We start from the raw sequence: 24,774 nt of genomic DNA, 5'->3' as shown, positions 1-24,774 counted from the left end.
CCCCCCCCCCCCCCCACCCCCCCCCCCCCCCACCCCCCCCCCCCCCCACCCCCCCCCCCCCCCACCCCCCCCCCCCCCCACCCCCCCCCCCCCCCACCCCCCCCCCCCCCCACCCCCCCCCCCCCCCACCCCCCCCCCCCCCCACCCCCCCCCCCCCCCACCCCCCCCCCCCCCCACCCCCCCCCCCCCCCACCCCCCCCCCCCCCCACCCCCCCCCCCCCCCACCCCCCCCCCCCCCCACCCCCCCCCCCCCCCACCCCCCCCCCCCCCCACCCCCCCCCCCCCCCACCCCCCCCCCCCCCCACCCCCCCCCCCCCCCACCCCCCCCCCCCCCCACCCCCCCCCCCCCCCACCCCCCCCCCCCCCCACCCCCCCCCCCCCCCACCCCCCCCCCCCCCCACCCCCCCCCCCCCCCACCCCCCCCCCCCCCCACCCCCCCCCCCCCCCACCCCCCCCCCCCCCCACCCCCCCCCCCCCCCACCCCCCCCCCCCCCCACCCCCCCCCCCCCCCACCCCCCCCCCCCCCCACCCCCCCCCCCCCCCACCCCCCCCCCCCCCCACCCCCCCCCCCCCCCACCCCCCCCCCCCCCCACCCCCCCCCCCCCCCACCCCCCCCCCCCCCCACCCCCCCCCCCCCCCACCCCCCCCCCCCCCCACCCCCCCCCCCCCCCACCCCCCCCCCCCCCCACCCCCCCCCCCCCCCACCCCCCCCCCCCCCCACCCCCCCCCCCCCCCACCCCCCCCCCCCCCCACCCCCCCCCCCCCCCACCCCCCCCCCCCCCCACCCCCCCCCCCCCCCACCCCCCCCCCCCCCCACCCCCCCCCCCCCCCACCCCCCCCCCCCCCCACCCCCCCCCCCCCCCACCCCCCCCCCCCCCCACCCCCCCCCCCCCCCACCCCCCCCCCCCCCCACCCCCCCCCCCCCCCACCCCCCCCCCCCCCCACCCCCCCCCCCCCCCACCCCCCCCCCCCCCCACCCCCCCCCCCCCCCACCCCCCCCCCCCCCCACCCCCCCCCCCCCCCACCCCCCCCCCCCCCCACCCCCCCCCCCCCCCACCCCCCCCCCCCCCCACCCCCCCCCCCCCCCACCCCCCCCCCCCCCCACCCCCCCCCCCCCCCACCCCCCCCCCCCCCCACCCCCCCCCCCCCCCACCCCCCCCCCCCCCCACCCCCCCCCCCCCCCACCCCCCCCCCCCCCCACCCCCCCCCCCCCCCACCCCCCCCCCCCCCCACCCCCCCCCCCCCCCACCCCCCCCCCCCCCCACCCCCCCCCCCCCCCACCCCCCCCCCCCCCCACCCCCCCCCCCCCCCACCCCCCCCCCCCCCCACCCCCCCCCCCCCCCACCCCCCCCCCCCCCCACCCCCCCCCCCCCCCACCCCCCCCCCCCCCCACCCCCCCCCCCCCCCACCCCCCCCCCCCCCCACCCCCCCCCCCCCCCACCCCCCCCCCCCCCCACCCCCCCCCCCCCCCACCCCCCCCCCCCCCCACCCCCCCCCCCCCCCACCCCCCCCCCCCCCCACCCCCCCCCCCCCCCACCCCCCCCCCCCCCCACCCCCCCCCCCCCCCACCCCCCCCCCCCCCCACCCCCCCCCCCCCCCACCCCCCCCCCCCCCCACCCCCCCCCCCCCCCACCCCCCCCCCCCCCCACCCCCCCCCCCCCCCACCCCCCCCCCCCCCCACCCCCCCCCCCCCCCACCCCCCCCCCCCCCCACCCCCCCCCCCCCCCACCCCCCCCCCCCCCCACCCCCCCCCCCCCCCACCCCCCCCCCCCCCCACCCCCCCCCCCCCCCACCCCCCCCCCCCCCCACCCCCCCCCCCCCCCACCCCCCCCCCCCCCCACCCCCCCCCCCCCCCACCCCCCCCCCCCCCCACCCCCCCCCCCCCCCACCCCCCCCCCCCCCCACCCCCCCCCCCCCCCACCCCCCCCCCCCCCCACCCCCCCCCCCCCCCACCCCCCCCCCCCCCCACCCCCCCCCCCCCCCACCCCCCCCCCCCCCCACCCCCCCCCCCCCCCACCCCCCCCCCCCCCCACCCCCCCCCCCCCCCACCCCCCCCCCCCCCCACCCCCCCCCCCCCCCACCCCCCCCCCCCCCCACCCCCCCCCCCCCCCACCCCCCCCCCCCCCCACCCCCCCCCCCCCCCACCCCCCCCCCCCCCCACCCCCCCCCCCCCCCACCCCCCCCCCCCCCCACCCCCCCCCCCCCCCACCCCCCCCCCCCCCCACCCCCCCCCCCCCCCACCCCCCCCCCCCCCCACCCCCCCCCCCCCCCACCCCCCCCCCCCCCCACCCCCCCCCCCCCCCACCCCCCCCCCCCCCCACCCCCCCCCCCCCCCACCCCCCCCCCCCCCCACCCCCCCCCCCCCCCACCCCCCCCCCCCCCCACCCCCCCCCCCCCCCACCCCCCCCCCCCCCCACCCCCCCCCCCCCCCACCCCCCCCCCCCCCCACCCCCCCCCCCCCCCACCCCCCCCCCCCCCCACCCCCCCCCCCCCCCACCCCCCCCCCCCCCCACCCCCCCCCCCCCCCACCCCCCCCCCCCCCCACCCCCCCCCCCCCCCACCCCCCCCCCCCCCCACCCCCCCCCCCCCCCACCCCCCCCCCCCCCCACCCCCCCCCCCCCCCACCCCCCCCCCCCCCCACCCCCCCCCCCCCCCACCCCCCCCCCCCCCCACCCCCCCCCCCCCCCACCCCCCCCCCCCCCCACCCCCCCCCCCCCCCACCCCCCCCCCCCCCCACCCCCCCCCCCCCCCACCCCCCCCCCCCCCCACCCCCCCCCCCCCCCACCCCCCCCCCCCCCCACCCCCCCCCCCCCCCACCCCCCCCCCCCCCCACCCCCCCCCCCCCCCACCCCCCCCCCCCCCCACCCCCCCCCCCCCCCACCCCCCCCCCCCCCCACCCCCCCCCCCCCCCACCCCCCCCCCCCCCCACCCCCCCCCCCCCCCACCCCCCCCCCCCCCCACCCCCCCCCCCCCCCACCCCCCCCCCCCCCCACCCCCCCCCCCCCCCACCCCCCCCCCCCCCCACCCCCCCCCCCCCCCACCCCCCCCCCCCCCCACCCCCCCCCCCCCCCACCCCCCCCCCCCCCCACCCCCCCCCCCCCCCACCCCCCCCCCCCCCCACCCCCCCCCCCCCCCACCCCCCCCCCCCCCCACCCCCCCCCCCCCCCACCCCCCCCCCCCCCCACCCCCCCCCCCCCCCACCCCCCCCCCCCCCCACCCCCCCCCCCCCCCACCCCCCCCCCCCCCCACCCCCCCCCCCCCCCACCCCCCCCCCCCCCCACCCCCCCCCCCCCCCACCCCCCCCCCCCCCCACCCCCCCCCCCCCCCACCCCCCCCCCCCCCCACCCCCCCCCCCCCCCACCCCCCCCCCCCCCCACCCCCCCCCCCCCCCACCCCCCCCCCCCCCCACCCCCCCCCCCCCCCACCCCCCCCCCCCCCCACCCCCCCCCCCCCCCACCCCCCCCCCCCCCCACCCCCCCCCCCCCCCACCCCCCCCCCCCCCCACCCCCCCCCCCCCCCACCCCCCCCCCCCCCCACCCCCCCCCCCCCCCACCCCCCCCCCCCCCCACCCCCCCCCCCCCCCACCCCCCCCCCCCCCCACCCCCCCCCCCCCCCACCCCCCCCCCCCCCCACCCCCCCCCCCCCCCACCCCCCCCCCCCCCCACCCCCCCCCCCCCCCACCCCCCCCCCCCCCCACCCCCCCCCCCCCCCACCCCCCCCCCCCCCCACCCCCCCCCCCCCCCACCCCCCCCCCCCCCCACCCCCCCCCCCCCCCACCCCCCCCCCCCCCCACCCCCCCCCCCCCCCACCCCCCCCCCCCCCCACCCCCCCCCCCCCCCACCCCCCCCCCCCCCCACCCCCCCCCCCCCCCACCCCCCCCCCCCCCCACCCCCCCCCCCCCCCACCCCCCCCCCCCCCCACCCCCCCCCCCCCCCACCCCCCCCCCCCCCCACCCCCCCCCCCCCCCACCCCCCCCCCCCCCCACCCCCCCCCCCCCCCACCCCCCCCCCCCCCCACCCCCCCCCCCCCCCACCCCCCCCCCCCCCCACCCCCCCCCCCCCCCACCCCCCCCCCCCCCCACCCCCCCCCCCCCCCACCCCCCCCCCCCCCCACCCCCCCCCCCCCCCACCCCCCCCCCCCCCCACCCCCCCCCCCCCCCACCCCCCCCCCCCCCCACCCCCCCCCCCCCCCACCCCCCCCCCCCCCCACCCCCCCCCCCCCCCACCCCCCCCCCCCCCCACCCCCCCCCCCCCCCACCCCCCCCCCCCCCCACCCCCCCCCCCCCCCACCCCCCCCCCCCCCCACCCCCCCCCCCCCCCACCCCCCCCCCCCCCCACCCCCCCCCCCCCCCACCCCCCCCCCCCCCCACCCCCCCCCCCCCCCACCCCCCCCCCCCCCCACCCCCCCCCCCCCCCACCCCCCCCCCCCCCCACCCCCCCCCCCCCCCACCCCCCCCCCCCCCCACCCCCCCCCCCCCCCACCCCCCCCCCCCCCCACCCCCCCCCCCCCCCACCCCCCCCCCCCCCCACCCCCCCCCCCCCCCACCCCCCCCCCCCCCCACCCCCCCCCCCCCCCACCCCCCCCCCCCCCCACCCCCCCCCCCCCCCACCCCCCCCCCCCCCCACCCCCCCCCCCCCCCACCCCCCCCCCCCCCCACCCCCCCCCCCCCCCACCCCCCCCCCCCCCCACCCCCCCCCCCCCCCACCCCCCCCCCCCCCCACCCCCCCCCCCCCCCACCCCCCCCCCCCCCCACCCCCCCCCCCCCCCACCCCCCCCCCCCCCCACCCCCCCCCCCCCCCACCCCCCCCCCCCCCCACCCCCCCCCCCCCCCACCCCCCCCCCCCCCCACCCCCCCCCCCCCCCACCCCCCCCCCCCCCCACCCCCCCCCCCCCCCACCCCCCCCCCCCCCCACCCCCCCCCCCCCCCACCCCCCCCCCCCCCCACCCCCCCCCCCCCCCACCCCCCCCCCCCCCCACCCCCCCCCCCCCCCACCCCCCCCCCCCCCCACCCCCCCCCCCCCCCACCCCCCCCCCCCCCCACCCCCCCCCCCCCCCACCCCCCCCCCCCCCCACCCCCCCCCCCCCCCACCCCCCCCCCCCCCCACCCCCCCCCCCCCCCACCCCCCCCCCCCCCCACCCCCCCCCCCCCCCACCCCCCCCCCCCCCCACCCCCCCCCCCCCCCACCCCCCCCCCCCCCCACCCCCCCCCCCCCCCACCCCCCCCCCCCCCCACCCCCCCCCCCCCCCACCCCCCCCCCCCCCCACCCCCCCCCCCCCCCACCCCCCCCCCCCCCCACCCCCCCCCCCCCCCACCCCCCCCCCCCCCCACCCCCCCCCCCCCCCACCCCCCCCCCCCCCCACCCCCCCCCCCCCCCACCCCCCCCCCCCCCCACCCCCCCCCCCCCCCACCCCCCCCCCCCCCCACCCCCCCCCCCCCCCACCCCCCCCCCCCCCCACCCCCCCCCCCCCCCACCCCCCCCCCCCCCCACCCCCCCCCCCCCCCACCCCCCCCCCCCCCCACCCCCCCCCCCCCCCACCCCCCCCCCCCCCCACCCCCCCCCCCCCCCACCCCCCCCCCCCCCCACCCCCCCCCCCCCCCACCCCCCCCCCCCCCCACCCCCCCCCCCCCCCACCCCCCCCCCCCCCCACCCCCCCCCCCCCCCACCCCCCCCCCCCCCCACCCCCCCCCCCCCCCACCCCCCCCCCCCCCCACCCCCCCCCCCCCCCACCCCCCCCCCCCCCCACCCCCCCCCCCCCCCACCCCCCCCCCCCCCCACCCCCCCCCCCCCCCACCCCCCCCCCCCCCCACCCCCCCCCCCCCCCACCCCCCCCCCCCCCCACCCCCCCCCCCCCCCACCCCCCCCCCCCCCCACCCCCCCCCCCCCCCACCCCCCCCCCCCCCCACCCCCCCCCCCCCCCACCCCCCCCCCCCCCCACCCCCCCCCCCCCCCACCCCCCCCCCCCCCCACCCCCCCCCCCCCCCACCCCCCCCCCCCCCCACCCCCCCCCCCCCCCACCCCCCCCCCCCCCCACCCCCCCCCCCCCCCACCCCCCCCCCCCCCCACCCCCCCCCCCCCCCACCCCCCCCCCCCCCCACCCCCCCCCCCCCCCACCCCCCCCCCCCCCCACCCCCCCCCCCCCCCACCCCCCCCCCCCCCCACCCCCCCCCCCCCCCACCCCCCCCCCCCCCCACCCCCCCCCCCCCCCACCCCCCCCCCCCCCCACCCCCCCCCCCCCCCACCCCCCCCCCCCCCCACCCCCCCCCCCCCCCACCCCCCCCCCCCCCCACCCCCCCCCCCCCCCACCCCCCCCCCCCCCCACCCCCCCCCCCCCCCACCCCCCCCCCCCCCCACCCCCCCCCCCCCCCACCCCCCCCCCCCCCCACCCCCCCCCCCCCCCACCCCCCCCCCCCCCCACCCCCCCCCCCCCCCACCCCCCCCCCCCCCCACCCCCCCCCCCCCCCACCCCCCCCCCCCCCCACCCCCCCCCCCCCCCACCCCCCCCCCCCCCCACCCCCCCCCCCCCCCACCCCCCCCCCCCCCCACCCCCCCCCCCCCCCACCCCCCCCCCCCCCCACCCCCCCCCCCCCCCACCCCCCCCCCCCCCCACCCCCCCCCCCCCCCACCCCCCCCCCCCCCCACCCCCCCCCCCCCCCACCCCCCCCCCCCCCCACCCCCCCCCCCCCCCACCCCCCCCCCCCCCCACCCCCCCCCCCCCCCACCCCCCCCCCCCCCCACCCCCCCCCCCCCCCACCCCCCCCCCCCCCCACCCCCCCCCCCCCCCACCCCCCCCCCCCCCCACCCCCCCCCAAGTCCTTGTAATTGGCCAGACTAATCACTGAAAGGAAGATCCATGTAACTGCTGTACATGAAGTGGATGCTAAGGCAGATCTAGAACACCATCATGATAACACCAGTGTTGGTCAAAAGATATCTTACTCTTCTGTCTAAATCATCCTTCTGCACGTACACATAACATGAGATTTCTACCAATAGACTACTCAGAATCAACTGAAATGGCTTTTGATTCAGAAGCATCTGCCTTTTTCTAACCATTATTAGTACTCTCTTCGTCTACCCATTAGCCCAAGAGAACTGGCTGACAAACTCAAAATGTGCAACTCAGGTTTCTGTGAGAGACATCTTTGTGTGCTGTCCAGGATACGGTGCACCTCTATCTGTGGGTTCTGTGGGGCAGAACTTGGAAGGAGTTGCAACTAAATTTAAAACAAAATGGTTTACCTCCTTAACAAATCACACTTTTAACATTAACATTTAACATTAACAATTTACAGTCCTTTTAGGTTGCATTTCAAGTCCTTATATTTACAATATACTGATAATGCCAAGTCCAATTCTTCCTGCTGGTGGTTGGCTTATGAAGACTTCAGAGGCTTGGTGAACGGGATCCAAGATGATGAAGGTCCCCAAACGAACTCCCATCAACTACATACATAGCAAGCCCTGAAACAAGGCGTTAAGAGCCTACAAAGGATTAAATCAAGGTCCCAGCCTGGCAGCCTGGCTTCCTCCAACTTCACCAGTTTTTGCAGCCTTCTGTTGCTTTGAGTCTCCACCCATTTCTGGGTCAACCCATTCTGAACATAGGGGTTACACACCCACATGTAAGATGATGTTTCTGGATGTTACCTGCAATGGCTCTTGATGCAGAAGCTTCTGTCTTTCTGTATCCTGCATTGCTGAGTGCTTGACTCTTTGCACATGCATGGCCTGTAAGGCATACGCGATAGCATAGACAGCATCATACACACTGTTGCTGTGGCCAGTCATGCTCATTTCAAACACTGTGTTGGGAAGACTCTCCAACTTCTCCCTCCCAGTACAGATTGGCCCATCATTCTTGTCCTCCATGGAATCAGGAAAAGAACAGGCAAATGCATTTTCCCAGAAGTCCCGGATGAAGCTGTCCTCGTTTTCCATGGAAGGTTTTCTCATCTGAATGAATTTCTGGAATCCCAATGACTTCTTGGAAGGAACTGAGAGAGAAATTGCACCGTGGAGGAAGTCTATGTTCCAATCTCTTTGAATGGGAAGTGATGTGAACTCCATTTCGGCCGTCATAATCCAGACTTTGGTCTTCATAGGTTCATTCTCAAATGCTAAGGAGTGCAATAATATCGACATAACTGCCATGGTTTGGGTCTCACCATGGACAAGTAACGCATTGGCTGAGCTGTTCATGGCGGCCTTAAATACATTGCTCCCTTCTAATATCATATCTTCAACCTCCGTGGAAAATGTCATGATGGGGAATATTTCAATGAAGTCAAAGCAGATGTTTTTCTTGGAAAACATTTGAACCACATCTTGTACAAATCTCTCTCCATTGAGATCAGCGTCATAAATCACACCGATCCACGTCCAACTGAAATGCAGCAGTAAAAGGAGAATCCCCATATACTGATGAGCCCCATTTGGAAACATGTGGTGAAAGGAAGCAGGTTGGCTTGGGTCATTCTTAAATGGGGTAGAAGCATATGTAACCTAAAGAGAGAAGAATATGCGAGAAATCGTTTCTAATACAAACAGTAAAGAAGGTGGTGGTGGTGGTGGTGGGGATTTTCAAACTGTAACAGATGCACCCCAGTTCTGTGTTGGATGAAGCCAGCTTTGCCCCTCCGTCTTTCCTTGATAACCCTTGCCTACTGAGAGTCCCGTTAGTGACATCACTGACCACTTTTGACGAATTCATATTGTTGTTCACCTCAAAAATGATGCATAGTTTTTGATGTACCTGAGCAAGGTCTAGGACAGTGTTTCCCAACCTTTTTGAGGTCAGGGTACCCTTGACCTCACTCTTCATATCTCACGGTACCCCTGCCGCCACCCTCCAACTTCCCCTCCCATTGCCCCTGCTTGCCACACCCCCCACCTTCCCCTCCCAGGGTGAAGGGAAGCACTGGGGGTGGGGGTGGCTGCTGACCTTGTGGCAGGCCCTACCCCATGGGCCAGCTCCATGTCCTTGCTGGCACCGGTGGGAGACACCACAAAAATGGGGTGGTGGTGGTGGTAGTGTTGCAGCAGTACCCCTGGGACATGCTCACGGCACCCAAGGGTACCAGGGAATCCTGGTTGAGAATGGCTGGTCTAGGATTTCATTATGCCAAAGAATGGATGATATAATGGCTGTGAATTCTTCTTCTTTTCGTTAGCCAGGTAGATGCTCAACTAGTGAGTGATCACTTCTAACTCCATAGAGAGTCAGTAGATTTGAATATATACCAAGGGCAGAGATCAGAGGCATCTCCCCCTTCATCCTGGGTCACCCTGAGCTTCTATGGTTTCCCTACTAGAATGTCATCTGCATCACTAAAAGAGATGCTCTTTAAATTATGAGGGCTGATAGAATAGAGACATGTTTGGATGGACCCCCAGTTCCTGTGCATAGCTCCCATTCCCAGACCAATGGGGTCTAGACTTCTAATGAAGTGCTGAAATGTTATGGGGATAAATTCCACCTGTGACCCCAGAAATTTGCCACCAGTCAAAGCAGGCAATTTTTCCCAACGATCTGATTGGATATTTTATTACATAGTCATGACTTTTATAGGACAGAAAATGCCCTTTAATTTACAAGCAGGTCATTCCTCTATTTCTGCTATGCTTCTTTGTTGCTGTAAACTACAACACCATATCAAAAAATCGAAAATAATGGGAAATATTAGACCATGCTTCCAGCACAAATGTTACCTGTGGAATCTTGTAGGTGCTCAGAGTGGTTGCCATGTGTTGACAAATATGGGCACTAGGTCCTCCAATGACAGCTGCTGGATGGCTCTGAGTGGTATACCTGTAGTTGGGGATGAATCTACCCTGTGTGGAAAGGAGTTCCATGGATGCCTGGTAGGTCCTGCTTGCACTGAAATAGCTGTTGTAGATGTTGAAGCCAAGGCTGATGTTGGGAAAGAGCTGGGAGTTTTCATTGATCTCCTGAACGGCAAATGCCAAAGCCAGAATATGCTGATAATTCTGAGTCACAACACTGCAAACACAGTTAAAGTGTGAAACTGATACTGTATGACACAATAGGTGTCATGGACAGCATTTCTGTTTAATGTGTGTCTGCCAGCAACTTTGTATTTAGAATATTTTTACCAGCCTAGAAAATCTAAGAGTTTCACCAGAAGCAATCCAGAATTTTGAATTGTCCAAATCCAGTTCTTTACCAGCTGTAACTGAGATACAAATACTCATCTTTGTTGTTGATTGGTTGGTTAGGTTTCATTCCATGGATTTACAATTTCCCTTCTGCATATCAGGTTTAGGAAGACCCTGGATACATGCTGAGGTTTATCCTGCCATTCCATAATGCAAAGTACCCCTCAACTAATTTGAATAATTCAGGGAGGGTCACTTTTCCTTGGGGAAATATAGCATGTTCATCTTCTGTTGGATATTTATGGAGGAGAAGTCTGTCTATGGCTACCAATCTTGATTCTCCTTGATCTGAGATTGCAAAGGCCTTAGCAGACCAGGTGCTCAGGAGCAACAGCAGCAGAAGGCCCTTGCTTTCACATCCAGCATGTGAGCTCCCAAAGGCACCTGGTGGGCTACTGCGAGCAGCAGAGTGATTAACTAGATAGACTCTGGTTTGATCCAGCTGGTCTGTTCTTATGTTCTTATGATATAGTCCATCTGGTTAATCTGAACATTTTACTATAGTATTTTTAATGTAAACCTTTCTATACCCTTATGATAGATGTGTATCATGTAACATTTTTTTGAGTAGACTCAATTGTTTAAAAACACAATATATTAAATGTAAGAAGACTTATGAAAACTCTCTCGGTTCACACAACAGTAATCGCTGAGGTTCTAAGAGTACTTCCACCCAACCTAGACAAATTGTTTTCAGGATCTTATGGAGTCTGAGTGAGCTACCTTTCTTACACACCTCAGTTTTCTTGAAAGATAGATCCCTCTGGCAAGGATGGGAGGGAGAGGTTCTCTCACCCACTCATTTCAAAACTCCCCAACTCAATTCTGCAAGAGAGAATTTGAATTGGCTTTAGATTATGAAGGGCATCTTCTCCATGAATGAAATTTGACCGAGAAATAGAGAGAAGAAATAAACAAATATGCTCAAAAATTCTGTAGTCAGTAGAAACCACATTTTCCTCTGTAGTGCAAGTAGATTTCACTGATATTAAGGAAACAATTTTTTATTACTGAAAGAATTGGTTCTTAATACACATTTTTGGTTTATCTAAGAATTAAAATTGTAGTACCTAAACATTTTGAGAATGAGGGCCACTTTTTAGTATCAAATGATTACATGGACTCCCCACCCCTGCATCTAGATACTAATACTACCATTTGTTGATGGAGAAATGCCTAAAAAACACATCAAAATGCCAGTGCGCAGAACACATATGGATTCCCAGAGTCCCTGCAATAAAGTCTAATGTATCCTGGAATATCTCTGGCTCCCCTGCTGGGAACCACTGAATAAGACAGAATGAAGATACACAAAGTGAAATAAAATAAATCTGCACTTTGACACAGAGGTTGCTGTGGAGCTCAACAAAGGATGAGGAGCAGTCATGAGAGCTTCATGCGTGGCACATTCATTTCACCCTAAAGCCCAACTACTTACAAGCGTTCACCAACTTCTGCCTGGGAAGGATGAGTCTGGAACGTTAACTGCTCAGAAGAGATGTAGATCTGAGAAATAATGCCCCCTATGATGAAACCCCCTGACTGGTGATACTTGTGCAGTATTGGGAGAGGGTCAAGGATGGTGCATTGAAGATCACACACCACCCAGGGAAGGTGCACTAACACAACATACAAGAGTAGACCTCTCTTGCTTGATGATTTTACTCCTGGGCAGCAGTTCACCTGATCCCACATAGCTAGGGAAATGTCTCTTAGCATCAAAAGGTCCCTTAAATGGCCATGGACTTTTCTGCTGCAATTACAGGACATCCCAATAAAAAAACACCCAAGGGCACACTGCATCCAGTTTCAGTACGAATATTAACAGGATCGTTCGTGTTGCTCTCCTGGTCTGGATGTCCCCAGAGAATGGTAGAAAGGAGTAATGTTGGATAATTGTAGAGATCGTGGCCCGCAACCTAGAATTAGTAACTGTGTGACATTTTTAGAAGAAATCATGTTTACTTCAGCAAACTGGGACAACGAAACATCAAGTGATACAAAGTTCAGCTTTTCAGGAGAAAAAAATTACATTAGAAAATCCACTTTGCCAGATCTATGGTATTAAATTAAAAAAATACAGATGTGAAGGACCTATAGGGGGAGTGACCCATTGTGGGTTGGTGGAATCCTGCTTTTAAGATAGCACTGTTTCTACTCAATCTACCAACTCTTGGGGTGCCTTGTAGTGCAAAATGGCGATCCCATGCTGTGCATTGGAAAGAAAATGTTTTTTTTTAAAAAATAAGCTTTATCCAAATGCAGACAGAGCTGGTTCATTCCTGTAATTAGAGTACAACTGGATTGATAGTGGCTTGGTGATAATGAAGAGTGGTAAGAATAGTGGGAATTAATATAGGCCAGGCAAAGGCCTTAGTGATCATCCTGAGGCATATAAAGATAAGAAACATTCCCAAGCGCCCCATCTTGACTAGAGCAGGGAATGGATTCATGGGTAGAATAAGTATGAGCAACACAAGGGACAGAGGGTCCATGGCGTAGCACCGCTAGGCACACACATTGGTCTTCACGACTTCCTACACCAGAAAACACAGGTATAGTCCTTAATTGATTCTCTTTAATAGTTGCTCTTTCTTATTCAGATCAGGTCTCAGCACAATGATGTAGCATTTGGGGAAGAAGATACATCCCAGTAAGCCAGCACTGGAGGCCAAGATGGAGAAGACCTCCACGGCCACCATGGACTTCCCCTTGGTGCTCAAGTAGGTGGGAACAAAGGTCACCCACACACTGCAGAAGACCAGCATGCTGAAGGTGATGGATTTGGTTTCGTGGAAACTATCGGGTAACTTCCTGGCTAGGAAAGCCACCGTGAAGCTCACCAGTGCCAGGAGGCCCATGAAGGCCAGGACACAGTAAAACATGGCCACTGACCCTTCGTTACACTCCAGAATGATTTCTTTAGGTACTGAGTGCATGTCAAAATGTGGGAAGGGAGGAAAGGTGGCAAGCCACACAGTACACAGAGTGGCTTGGGAAAGGGAACAGGAGATTACTATGGAGCTGGCCAGCCTTCTCCCCACCCACTTCCTCATGCTGGACCCTGGCTTGGTAGCCATGAAAGCTAGAATCACAGTGATGGTTTTGGCCAACACACATGAAACAGCCACTGAGAAAGTGACGGCAAAGCCCGTTTGACGGATGAGGCACGTGCCTTTCCCTGGTTTGCCAAGGAAGAGCAGAGCACACAGGAAGCACATGACGAGAGAGACAAGGAGAACGTAGGAGAGGCTCCGGTTGTTGGCCTTGACAATGGGAGTGTCCTGGTGCTTCACAAAAGTGCCAAGGACCAATGTTGTGATGAAAGCAAAGGAGAGACCAAAAATAGCCAAGCTGATGCCTAAAGGTTCTTCATAAGACAGGTAGGTGATGTCTTTGGGAAGGCATGAATCTTGGTCACTGTTAGGGTACCGATCTTCTGGACATGGGAAACAGTAATCCATGTCTGTAAAAGAAAATGTTGGTAACTAAGTATAGGGCCAAGCAATCAGCAACCCTCAGTCCTGAATGAGGACGGAGAGTTTGAAGTGGGGAGATAACTTTGAACTCTCTACTCATATTTGCAGCAAGTCATCTCAATTGGGTGCTGAAGCTGCTGGAGAGAAATCAGAGAAGGTGGTCTGCTATCCCTGAGTATCAAAAGCTAGCTGCCTCCACTCCAGTCAAAGACTTTTATGGGTATGCTGAATAATTTTTCCTCGTCTCCATCAATGCCGGTTATGTACGCAACTGTGCATACACTTCTGTCAGAACCTCCTTGAACCAAAAAATTGAAACAGTTGTGATGAACAATGATTTCTTTATTGTAGGTCAGATCAGTTCTGTACACGGTCCAAGACGTCTCTAGCTTGGCTCAGCCGAGACGCCTCTTACATGAAGCACCCAAACAGCCCTTCCCCCGCCCACCATACAGTTTCTCAGCGGTACTACTGACCAAAGCATTTCGCCTTCACTAAGAGCGGGAGAGATAAGCGGAGACAGAGAGCAACAGCAAAATAGTTTCGCGCATTAAATTCACACCAGACAGAGATCCCATCCCTCAATACCCAGGCCATCCCAACACTTCATGGGTATGAAGATCTTTATTGTCTTATCAGCTACCGTTGTATTGGCTAAAATATGAATAAGAGCTGGCACATTACAGAAAAGGTGTGTCTGTCTGCTGTCATATTCACGATCCTGATTACACTTAACATAGTCCATGAAGATTATAAAGTGTAGAAAACATCTCTGACCTGTCTGGTTTGAAATCCTCCCTTTTGGACATGGAACGCAATCATAACAGCAAAATGGCTTCCCTTCCTTCTGCGCCCTACTATGACCCAAGAGGCATGGTTTATTACATACGGAAAGGGGTTGCGTCTGTCGTAAAGGAAAGACAAGAATATTGAAGCATTCAAAAACATACCATGGGATTAATAACTCAGTAGCCAAGTGTCCTCTTTCTGCCAAAGCATAATGGAGGCTTGTCTACCATATATTTGTCACTGATTGGAAATTCACAACATCAAGCATTCTTGGACGATTTTACCCAATTCCATACCAATCCAGAGCAACATTTATGCATTCCTTATGCCTTCATTAGTAGCCCTCAGTTTTGGGAGATGGAAATGTGTTTGGTTCACATGGTTGTTTTGGGAAGATAGAATCCTAATGGTAGGGATTCGCTATGTTCAGCCCTCATGGTTTAGTGGTTATGAGCAGTGGTTTCTGATCTGGAGAACCAGGTTTTATTCCCTACACCTCATGAGTGGCAGAGTGTTATCTGGTGTACCAGAATTGTTTCCAAATTCCTACACTCCTGTCAGGTGACCTTGGCCTAGTCACAGTTCTTTGGAACTCTCATACACTCACCCTTACCTCACAAAGAGCCCTTCCGGACACACGAGTCAACTCAGGTTTGACTCGTGTCGGCGGAGTCTTACCTTGACTCGAGTCCTCCCGTTCCTCCACACAGCAGCCGACTCGTGTCTCCGGAGCCGAGCTCAGAAGGCGGGACCACCTCCCTGTGCTGCGTTCCGATTGGTTGCTGTGTCCCCCGTTCTGCGCATGCCCAAAGCTTTTCGCGCCGCCACGAGTCTCCCCTTCTGCGCATGGGCGAAATACTTAGTTGTGATTGGCTACATGGCAGAGTCGAGTGACGGAGATTCCGCACTCCGTCGGCTTCGGCTCGAGTGCAACCTGAGTCCGCCAGTCGACTCAACTCCCCAGTAGAGTCGAGAAATTCAATGGCGAGAGGGAGGTGAGTCGAGTCAGACACGAGTCCGACGCTACGTCTGTGCGGAGGACTCGGGTCGGACTCTAGTCGATCTCAGGTCGAGCACGACAATGCGGAAGCACCCAAGGTTTCTGTTGTGGAGAGAGGAAGGGAAAGGAGTTTGTAAGCCCATGGGAGTCTCCTTACAGGAGAGAAGTGAGGCTATAAATCCAAACTCCTCCACTTCTTCTTCTTCTTCACAAGATGTCTGAAACTCCCTGTCACTTTGTGGCAGTTAGCTTCACCACATTGCCACAATCTCCCATTTCTGGTTCCTTGCCCTTGTGGCTGATCTTCATTCTTGCTGGAGCAAACATATGGGGTGTGAAGCAGCAATGTTCAGTGCTGGGTCATCTATTCTGGTTAAACCCAGAAGTGGCTTCAAAATGTTTTAGGAATTCTTCCAATCCATGTGGGTTTTAGCATGGCGATAGGGGGATTCCTAGAGCACTGCCATATTGCTCTGAACAACCTACCCCTTTTTCTGCCATGGGAGGGAGAAACCAAACTGGCAACTCCAGGGTATCAATAATGGACCAAACCTCTTGACATGTTCTTTGACCCTACCTGGTTGAACCCGCTGGGCCAGGTGATGGCTTCTTCGTGGATGGAGAACACTTTGCGTGAGGGAGCTCCAGGATCTATCTGCCCAACTTTGACTCGAAGGAAGGACTGGTTTGGGAACGTGACCCAATTGATAATATCAAATCCAGCTATTAACTCTCCATTTTGATTGAAGGCAATTTTCCCCTCATCACTGTTGTTAAAGGAGACGCCTCTCAGAAAGACGTGGAGCTAAGCAAGGGGCAGGAGCACAAGCGATAGGCTTTATCAAACCGTGGGCATACGCAACTGTGCCAGTGTTGTCTTAAAGAGAATCAAGAGCTCAAGGTGAGAAACGTCCTTTCACTAAGATCTGGCAGGAAATTACTGTGAAAATTACAAGGGAAGAAGGAGGAAAATAGCACCCTTTATGTACATGATCAGCAAATGGCTGATATGCAGCAGATAGTATGAATCCCTTTGTACAATGTGCACCCAAAAAGTGTTTAATTTCTTTTTTGGATTTGGTTTTAATAAAGTGTATTTTTTTAGAAAATCTGAAAAAAGCCTAATCTCTATAGAAATGTGTGTCTTTTTTCTTGACTTTTACCCCCAGAATATCTGACAATTAAACTAAAATACATACTTATTCATGGCAATCAACATGCATATAAAATAACATGATTGGTACAGGTGAATTGTAGTCCTTGTAATTGGCCAGACTAATCACTGAAAGGAAGATCCATGTAACTGCTGTACATGAAGTGGATGCTAAGGCAGATCTAGAACACCATCATGATAACACCAGTGTTGGTATCTTACTCTTCTGTCTAGATCATGCTTATGCACCTACACATAACATGAGATTTCTACCGATAGACGACTCAGAATCAACTGAAATGGCTTTTGATTCAGAAGCGTCTGTTTTTCTCTAACCATTACTCATACTTTTTTCATTTACCCATCAGCCCAAGGGAACTGGGCTGCCAAACTGAAGCTCAAGCTGTGCAGGTCAAAACTCAGGCTTCCTGTGAGAGACATCTTTGTGTGCTGTCCAGGATATGATGCACCCACATTTATGATGATGTGTCTGGAGGTTACCTGCCATGCCTTTTGATGCAGAAGCTTCTGTCTTTCTGTATCCTGCATTGCTGAGTGCTTGACTCTTTGCAACTGCATGGCCTGTAAGGCATAGGCGATAGCATAGACAGCATCATACACACTGTTGCTGTGGCCAGTCATGCTCATTTCAAACACTGTGTTGGGAAGACTCTCCAGTTTCTCCCTCCCAGTACAGATTGGCCCACCATTCTTGTCCTCCATGGAATCAGGAAAAGAACAGGCAAATGCATTTTCCCAAAAGTCCCGGATGAAGCCATCTTCATTTTCCATGAAAGGTTTTCTCTTCCGAATAAATTTCTGGAATCCCAATGATTTCTTGGAAGGAACTGCGAGAGAAATTGCACCATGAATGAAACCTACGTTCCAATCTCTTTGAATATGAAATGTTGTGAACTCCATCTCAGCAGTCATAATCCAGACTTTTGTCTTCATAGGTTCATTTTCAAATGCTAAGAAATGCAGTAATGTTCTCATAACTGCCACGGTTGAAGTTTCACCATGGACAAGTAACGCATTGGCTGAGCTGTTCATGGCGACCTTAAATACTTTGCTCCCTCCCGATATCACATCTTCAATGTCAGTGGAAAATGTCATGATGGGGAATGTTTCAATGAAGTCGAAACAGATGTTTTTCTTGGAGAACGTGGGAAGCACATCTTGTACAAAACTCTCTCCATTGGGATCAGCTGTATAAATCACCCCAACCCACGTCCAACTGAAATGCAGCAGTAAAAGGAGAATCCCCATATATTGTTGAGCCCCATTTGGAAACATGTGATGGAAGGAAGCAGGTTGGCTTTGGTCGTTCTTAAATGGAGTAGCAGCATATGTAACCTAAAAACAGAAGAAGATGCAAGGAATTTTTTCTAAAACAAATGGTAAATTAAGGTAGGGAGGAGAATTCCCAAATGGTAACACGTGTATCCCAGTTCTGAGATGGATGCCGTTTGGTTTTGCACCTCAATCTTTCCTTGATATGCTTGACTATTGAGATTCCCATTCATGATATCAGTGACCCTTTTAGAAGAGTTCATGTTGTTGTTCACCTGAAAGTGTTGGATTATGGGAGTTTTTGATGAACGTGGGCAGGGACTAGAATTTCATTATGCCAAAAATGGATCATATAGTGGCTGTGAATGCTGGTTCTTTTTGTTAGCCAGGTAGAGGTTCACCCAAAGAGTCATCGCTCGTACCTTCACAGAGTCTCATTCCGCACATGCAGAATAATGCACTTTGAAACTGCTTTCAGTTCTCTTTGAAGCTGTGCGGAATAGCAAAATCCACTTGTAAACAGTTGTGAAAGTGGTTTGAAAATGCATTATTTTGCGTGTGCGGAAGGGGCCAGAGAGTCAGAAGATTTGAACATAAACCAAGGGAAGAGATCAAAGGCATCTCCCAATTCACCCTGGGTCACCCTGAGCTTCTGTGGTTTCCCTACTAGGATGTCATCTGCATCACTAACAGAGATGTTTTTTAAATTAAGGGGGCTGATAGACTAGAGACATGTTTGGATGGACCCTCAGTTCAGTATTGGATCACCAGCTTTGCATGCACGGCTCTCATTCCCTAACCCAGTCAATGCCATCTAGACTTCTAATGAAATGTGTTGAAACATTATGAGGAAAAACTCCACCTGTGACCCCAGAAATTTGCTGCCAGTCAAAGCAGGTAATAATTTCCAAGGATCTGTCTGGATATTTGTACCATAGTCCCAACTTTTCTAGGATAGAAATAGTCCTTTAAATTACAAGTTGGTGACTCCTCTATTTCTGTCATGGTTCTTTGTAACTGTAAATGATAATACCCTATCAAAAATCGAACCGAGTGGGAAAAGATCAGACCATGCTTTCAGCACAAATGTTACCTGCGGAATCTTGTAGGTGCTCAGAATGGTTGCCATGTGGTGACAAAAAACGGCACTAGGTCCCCCAATGACAGCTGATGGATGACTCTGGGTGGTACAAAACGAAGCCTTGATTCCCCTTTATTGCAATTGGGAATGGGCTTCAAAAAGCATTCAATATTTTTTTGATTTTGTTTTAATAAATTGTCAATTTTTCAGAAAATCCAAAGAAAGCCAAATAAGTCTCCATAGCAATATGTGTGTTTTTCTTGACCTTTATCCCCAGAATATCTGAAAATTAAACTAAAATACATGTCAATCAACAAGCATATAAAATATTATGATTGGTACCAGTGAATTATAGTCCTTGTAACTGGCCAGACTAATCACGGAAAGGAAGATCCACACATCTGTTATGCATAAAGTAGACGCTATGGCAAACGTAGTAGTCCATCATGATAACACCAGTGTGGGTAAAAAGACATCTCATTCTGTCTAAAACATGTTTATGCACCTACGAATAACATGAGATTTCTACAGATGGACTACTCTGAATCAACTGAAATGGCTTTTCATTCAGAAGCATCTGTTTTTCCTCTAACCATTATTCATACTCTCTTCATTTACCCATCAGCCCAAGGGAACTGGCTGCCAAACTGAAGCTCAAGATGTACGGGTCAAAACTCAGGTTTCAGTCTGAGACATCTTGTTGGTATCCAGCATATGTTGCACCCACAGGTATGATGAGGTTTCTGGATGTTACCTGCCATGCCTTTTGATGCAAAAGCTTCTGTCTTTCAGTATCCTGCATTGCTGAGTGCCTGACTCTTTGCAACTGTATGGCCTGTAGGGCATACGCGATAGCATAGACAGCATCATACACTGTTGCTCTGACCAGTCATGCTCATTTCAAAAACTGTCTTGGGAAGACTCTCCAACTTCTCCCTCCCAGTACAGATTGGCCCATTATTATTTTCCTCCATGGAATCAGGAAAAGAACAGGCAAATGCATTTCCCCAGAAGTCCCGGATGAAGCCATCCTCGTTTTCCACGGAAGGTTTTCTCTTCTGAATAAATTTCTGGAATCCCAATGTATTCTTGGAAGGAACTGCGAGAGAAATTGCACCGTGGAGGAAGTCTATGCTCAAAATTATTTGAAAGGGAAATGATGCAAACTCCATCTCGGCAGTCATGATCCAGACTTTTGTGTTCACAGCTATATTCTCAAATGCTAAAGAATGCAGTAATGTCCTCATAACTGCCATGGTTGAAGTTTCACCATGGACAAGTAGGGCATTGGCCGAGCTGTTCATGGCGGCCTTAAACACCTTGTTCCCTCCTGATATCGCATCTTCGATCTCAGTGGAAAACGCCATGCTGGGGAATGTTTCAATAAAGTCGAAGCAGATGTTTTTCTTGGAAAACGTGGGAAGCACATCTTGTACAAAACTCTCTCCATTAGGATCATTTGCATAAATCACTCCGACCCACGTCCAACTGAAATGCAGCAGTAAAAGGAGAATCCCCATATATTGTTGAGCCCCATTTGGAAACATGTGATGGAAGGAAGCAGGTTGGCTTTGGTCATTCTTAAAAGGAGTAGTAGCATATGTAAGCTAAAAAGAGAAGAAGACGCCATTAATCATGTTCTAAAAGGAAAGTAAGGTAGAGAGGAGAATTCCCAAACTCTAACAGGTGTACCCCAGTTCTGTGTTGGTTTTAGGTAGCTTGGCTCCTCAATCTTGCCTTGTTAAACTTTCCTACTGAGATTTCCAATTGGGACTTCACTGAGCATTTATGAAGAATTCATGTTATTGATCGCCTGAAAATGATGGACGGTGGGAGTTTATGATGGACCTGGGCAGGGACTGGAATTTCATTATGCCAAAGATTGGATATTATAAAGCACGTGAATTCTGCTTCTTTTGGTTAGCTGGGTAGTGGTTCAACCAGTGAGTGATCACTTTGTATCTCCATAGAGCGTTTGAAGATTTAAACAGATACCAAGGGAAGAGATCAAAGGCATCTCCCAATTCACCCTGGGTCACCCTGAGCTTCTACAGTTTCCCTACTAGAATGTCAGCTGCAACACTGAGATGTTCTTTAAATTAAGAGGCATGTTTGGATGGACCCTCACTTCAATATTGGATCATCAGCTTTGCATGCACGGCTCCCATTCCCTAAATATTCATTGCCGTCCAGCCTTCTTATGAAGTGGTGATATATTATGGAGATAAACTGCACCCGTGACTTGAGAAATTTGCTGCCGGTAAAAACAGCAGGTACTTTCCAAGTATCTGACTGTATATTTTATTCCCTTGTCCTAACTTTTCTGGGACAGAAATTGTCATTTAAATTACAAGCAGTTCATTCCTCTATTTCTGCTACAATTCTTTGCATCTGTTAACCATAGCACTATGTCAAAAAAAATCAGAAAGAATGGGAAATATCAGACCATGGTTTTAGCACAAATGTTACCTGTGGAATCTTGTAGGTGCTCAGAATGGTTGCCATGTGGTGACAAAAAGGGGCACTAGGTCCCCCAATGACAGCTGATGGATGACTCTGGGTGGTACACCTGTAATTTGGGATGAATTTGCCCCATGTGGAAAGAAGTCCCATGGACGCCTGATAGGTCCTGCTTGCACTGAAATAGCTGTTGTAGATGTTGAAGCCAAGGCTGATGTTGGGAAACAGCTGGGGGTTTTCATTGATCTCCTGAACGGCAAATGCCAAAGCCAGAATATGCTGATAATTCTGAGTCACAACACTGCAAACACAGTTAAAGTGTGATGCTGATACTGTATGACACAATAGGTGTCATTGGCTACATTACTGTTTAGTGTGTGTCTGCCAGAAACTTTGTACGTAGACTATATTATACCTGTCTAGGGAAATTCTGGATTTCACCAGCAAATATCCATTTGATTCCTGCAAATCCAGTTCTTTACTCCCTGCCGGTTGTCAGTGAGATACAAAGACTCATTTTTTGTGTGTTTGTTTGGTTTGGTACCATTTGATGGATTTGCAATTTCTCTTCTGAGGTTTCTCCTGTCATTCCATAATTCAAAGTGCCCCTCACCTGATTTGATTAATTCAGTGAGGGTCACTTTTTCATGGGGAAATATGGCATGTTCATCTCCTGCTGTGTATAATCCATTTGATTTATCTGAAAATTTTACTACTGTATGTATTTTTTAAACCTTTATGATATAAGTAATGCATAATATCAGAAAGAAAGAAATATCAGAAAGAAAGAAAGAAAGAAAGAAAGAAAGAAAGAAAGAAAGAAAGAAAGAAAGAAAGAAAGAAAGAAAGAAAGAAAGAAAGAAAGAAAGAGGATACTCAAAAATTCTGAAATCAGTATAAACCTCTGTAGTGCAAGCAGATTTCACTTTGATACTAAGGAAACAATGTTTTATTGATGAGAGAATGGGCTCCTAATACACATTTTTGGTTTTTCTTAGAAATAAAAGTGAAGTTCCAAAGTATTTTCAGAATCAGTACACCTTTTTAACATCAAAACATTCCATGGACTCCTCACCCACACATTGTACTAGATACTAATGATAGTATCTGTTGATAGAGAAATGCATAAGTAACACATGAAAATACCAGAGCTTAGCACACATATGGATTCCCAGCATCCTTGCAATAAAATCTACTATAATTTGGAGCATCTCTGGCTCTCAGGCTAGGAGCCACTGAAATAAAGCAGAATGAAGATACATGAAGTGAAATGAAATAAATCTGCACATTGACACAGAGGTTGCTGAGGAGCGCAAAAAGGATGAGGGGCAGCCCTTAGAAAAAACGACAGACCTCCACGAGCAGCACTCATTTCACCCTGAAACCCAACTACTTACAAGGGCGCACCAGCTTCTGCCTGGGATGGATGAGTCCGGAATGTTAACTGATCGGAAGAGATATAGATTTGAGAAATAATGCCACCTATGATGAAATCCCCTGACTGGTGATACTTGTGCTGTATTGGGAGAGGGTCCAGGACGGTGCATTGAACTGCAGGAACATCACACACTACCCATGGAAGGCACATTAACACAACATACAAGAGTAGACGAATCTTGCTTGTTAACCTTCCTCCTGGGCAGCTGTCTGCCTGATCCCACATTTTTAGGGAAATGTCTCTGGGAATCAAAAGGCCCCTTCAAAGGCCCCTGACTTTTCTGCTGCAATAACTCAACCACGCAGTGAAAAAAAGTGTCAGGGGACGGGCACAGAAATGGTTTGATAAGAGAATATTGTTGGATCTAGGTGACTCTCTGGATACAGAGGAATGGTGAAGTGCAATCAGTGGGTTGGGCTGGGAATTTGGGTTGAAGCTGGTGTGAACTCCCCTCTGTAGACGTTCCAGAGATGGCCTTGTTTCAAAATGATGGCTGGGACAGCGTCTAGAGTACAGGTTCAGGTTCAAGCTGGGAGAACAGAATATAATTTTAGGAAGCAAACTTGAGAATATAAGGATGAAAACCCAGATGTGAGCCTGGGAGGGATAGGAAATGGTGGAGACACAGCACTGGAGAAGACAAATCCTGTCTCACCCTCTTCTCAAACCCAATGCTCCCAGGGTCCTGTGTGCCAAAATAGGAGGTCTTAGTGTGGGCTGAGCTTGATCATGTGACTGGTGGGTTGTTGGAGGACACGACCTCATGGGAGTTAAGATGAGGTGGGGCCAAGACATGGGTGGTGCAGAATGAGGCAGGGCCTCAAGTGATCATCAGGAGTCTGTCCAGAATGAAGCAGACCTAGCCCCATCTAGGCACTGCAGGCAGGGATTTTTGAGACCTAAGATTCCCTAGAATAGTGGAGACAGCAAGTGACAGGAGGATGGCATGATGCACTGCATTCTGTGGGTAAACTCCCATTTACTCCCGGTGAGAGCCTAGGGCCTCCATCCTCATGTGATTCCTCCTTGGGAATTCCTCCTTTGTTTCAGTTCTCTGCCAGCATTGGAGTCAGGTGCCCTCCAGCCTGTGATGGCATTTGGGAAGAAGATATTCATGACAAAACAGGACCAGGTGGAAGACACCATGGGACTGCACTTGCTCAGTGAACACAAAAGGATTCTTTGCATAGCATGCCATGAAAAGATTGATGGATTCAGTTTCGTGGAAACTATCGGGTAACTTCCTGGCTAGAGAAAGCCACAAGTGAAAACTCACCAATTATAGGGAGGCCCATGAAGGCCAGGACCTGGTAAAACATGGCCACCGACCCTTCGTTACACTCCAGAATGATTTCTTTAGGTACTGAGTGCATGTCAAAAATCCAGAAGGAAGGGAGGAAGGTGACAAACCACACAGTACACAGAGTGGCTTGGGAAAGGGAACAGGAGATTACTATGGAGCTGGCCAGCCTTCTCCCCACCACTTCCTCATGCTGGACCCTGGCTTGAAGTAGCCATGAAAGCTAGAATCACAGTGATGGTTTTAGCCAACACACATAGAAACAACCATGAAAGTGGCAGCAAAACCAACTTGACAGACGGAGCCGTTCCTTTCCCTGGTTTGCAGAGGAAAGAGCAAGAGCACACAGGAAGCACATGTGAGAGGAACAAGGAGAGCGTGGAGAAACTCCTGTTGTTGGCCTTTACAATGGGAGTGTCCTGGTATTTCACAAAGGTACCCAAGATCAATGTTGTGATGAAAGCAAAGGAGAGACCAAAAATAGCCAAGCTGATGCCTACAGGTTCTTCATAGGACAGGTAGGTGACATCTTTGGGAGGCAGATCTTGGTCGCCTACTAGAGATGCGATCTTCAGGACACTGAAGCAATGAAATCCATGTCTG

General features: G+C 57.3%; 2 protein-coding genes across 2 annotated transcripts in view; both read right to left on the bottom strand.

The window, feature by feature from the left end:
- Positions 1-11,873, bottom strand: part of LOC125444385 (vomeronasal type-2 receptor 26-like) — a 33,182-nt gene extending 21,309 nt beyond the window's left edge. Inside the window, exons 1-2 of the mRNA XM_048516796.1 lie at positions 11,617-11,873; positions 9,711-9,888 (exon numbers count right to left, since the gene is read on the bottom strand). Of these exons, the coding sequence (XP_048372753.1) occupies positions 9,711-9,888; positions 11,617-11,873 (435 nt within the window). The remainder of the gene's footprint in view (positions 1-9,710; positions 9,889-11,616) is intronic.
- A 624-nt stretch (positions 11,874-12,497) lies between these two features.
- The window catches only part of LOC125444921 (vomeronasal type-2 receptor 26-like), a 35,284-nt gene continuing 23,007 nt past the window's right edge, over positions 12,498-24,774 (bottom strand). The window contains exons 2-5 of the mRNA XM_048517688.1: positions 17,101-17,955; positions 16,024-16,251; positions 14,435-14,561; positions 12,498-13,644 (exon numbers count right to left, since the gene is read on the bottom strand). Coding sequence (XP_048373645.1) covers positions 12,743-13,644; positions 14,435-14,561; positions 16,024-16,251; positions 17,101-17,895 — 2,052 coding nt within the window. The 5' untranslated portion in view covers positions 17,896-17,955 and the 3' untranslated portion in view covers positions 12,498-12,742. The remainder of the gene's footprint in view (positions 13,645-14,434; positions 14,562-16,023; positions 16,252-17,100; positions 17,956-24,774) is intronic.

Source organism: Sphaerodactylus townsendi, linkage group LG15 (genome assembly GCF_021028975.2).
Source record: "Sphaerodactylus townsendi isolate TG3544 linkage group LG15, MPM_Stown_v2.3, whole genome shotgun sequence".
In the NCBI taxonomy this organism is placed as follows: domain Eukaryota; kingdom Metazoa; phylum Chordata; class Lepidosauria; order Squamata; family Sphaerodactylidae; genus Sphaerodactylus; species Sphaerodactylus townsendi.
Note: the sequence above shows the minus strand (reverse complement) of the source record. Positions and strands in the feature narration are given on the sequence as shown.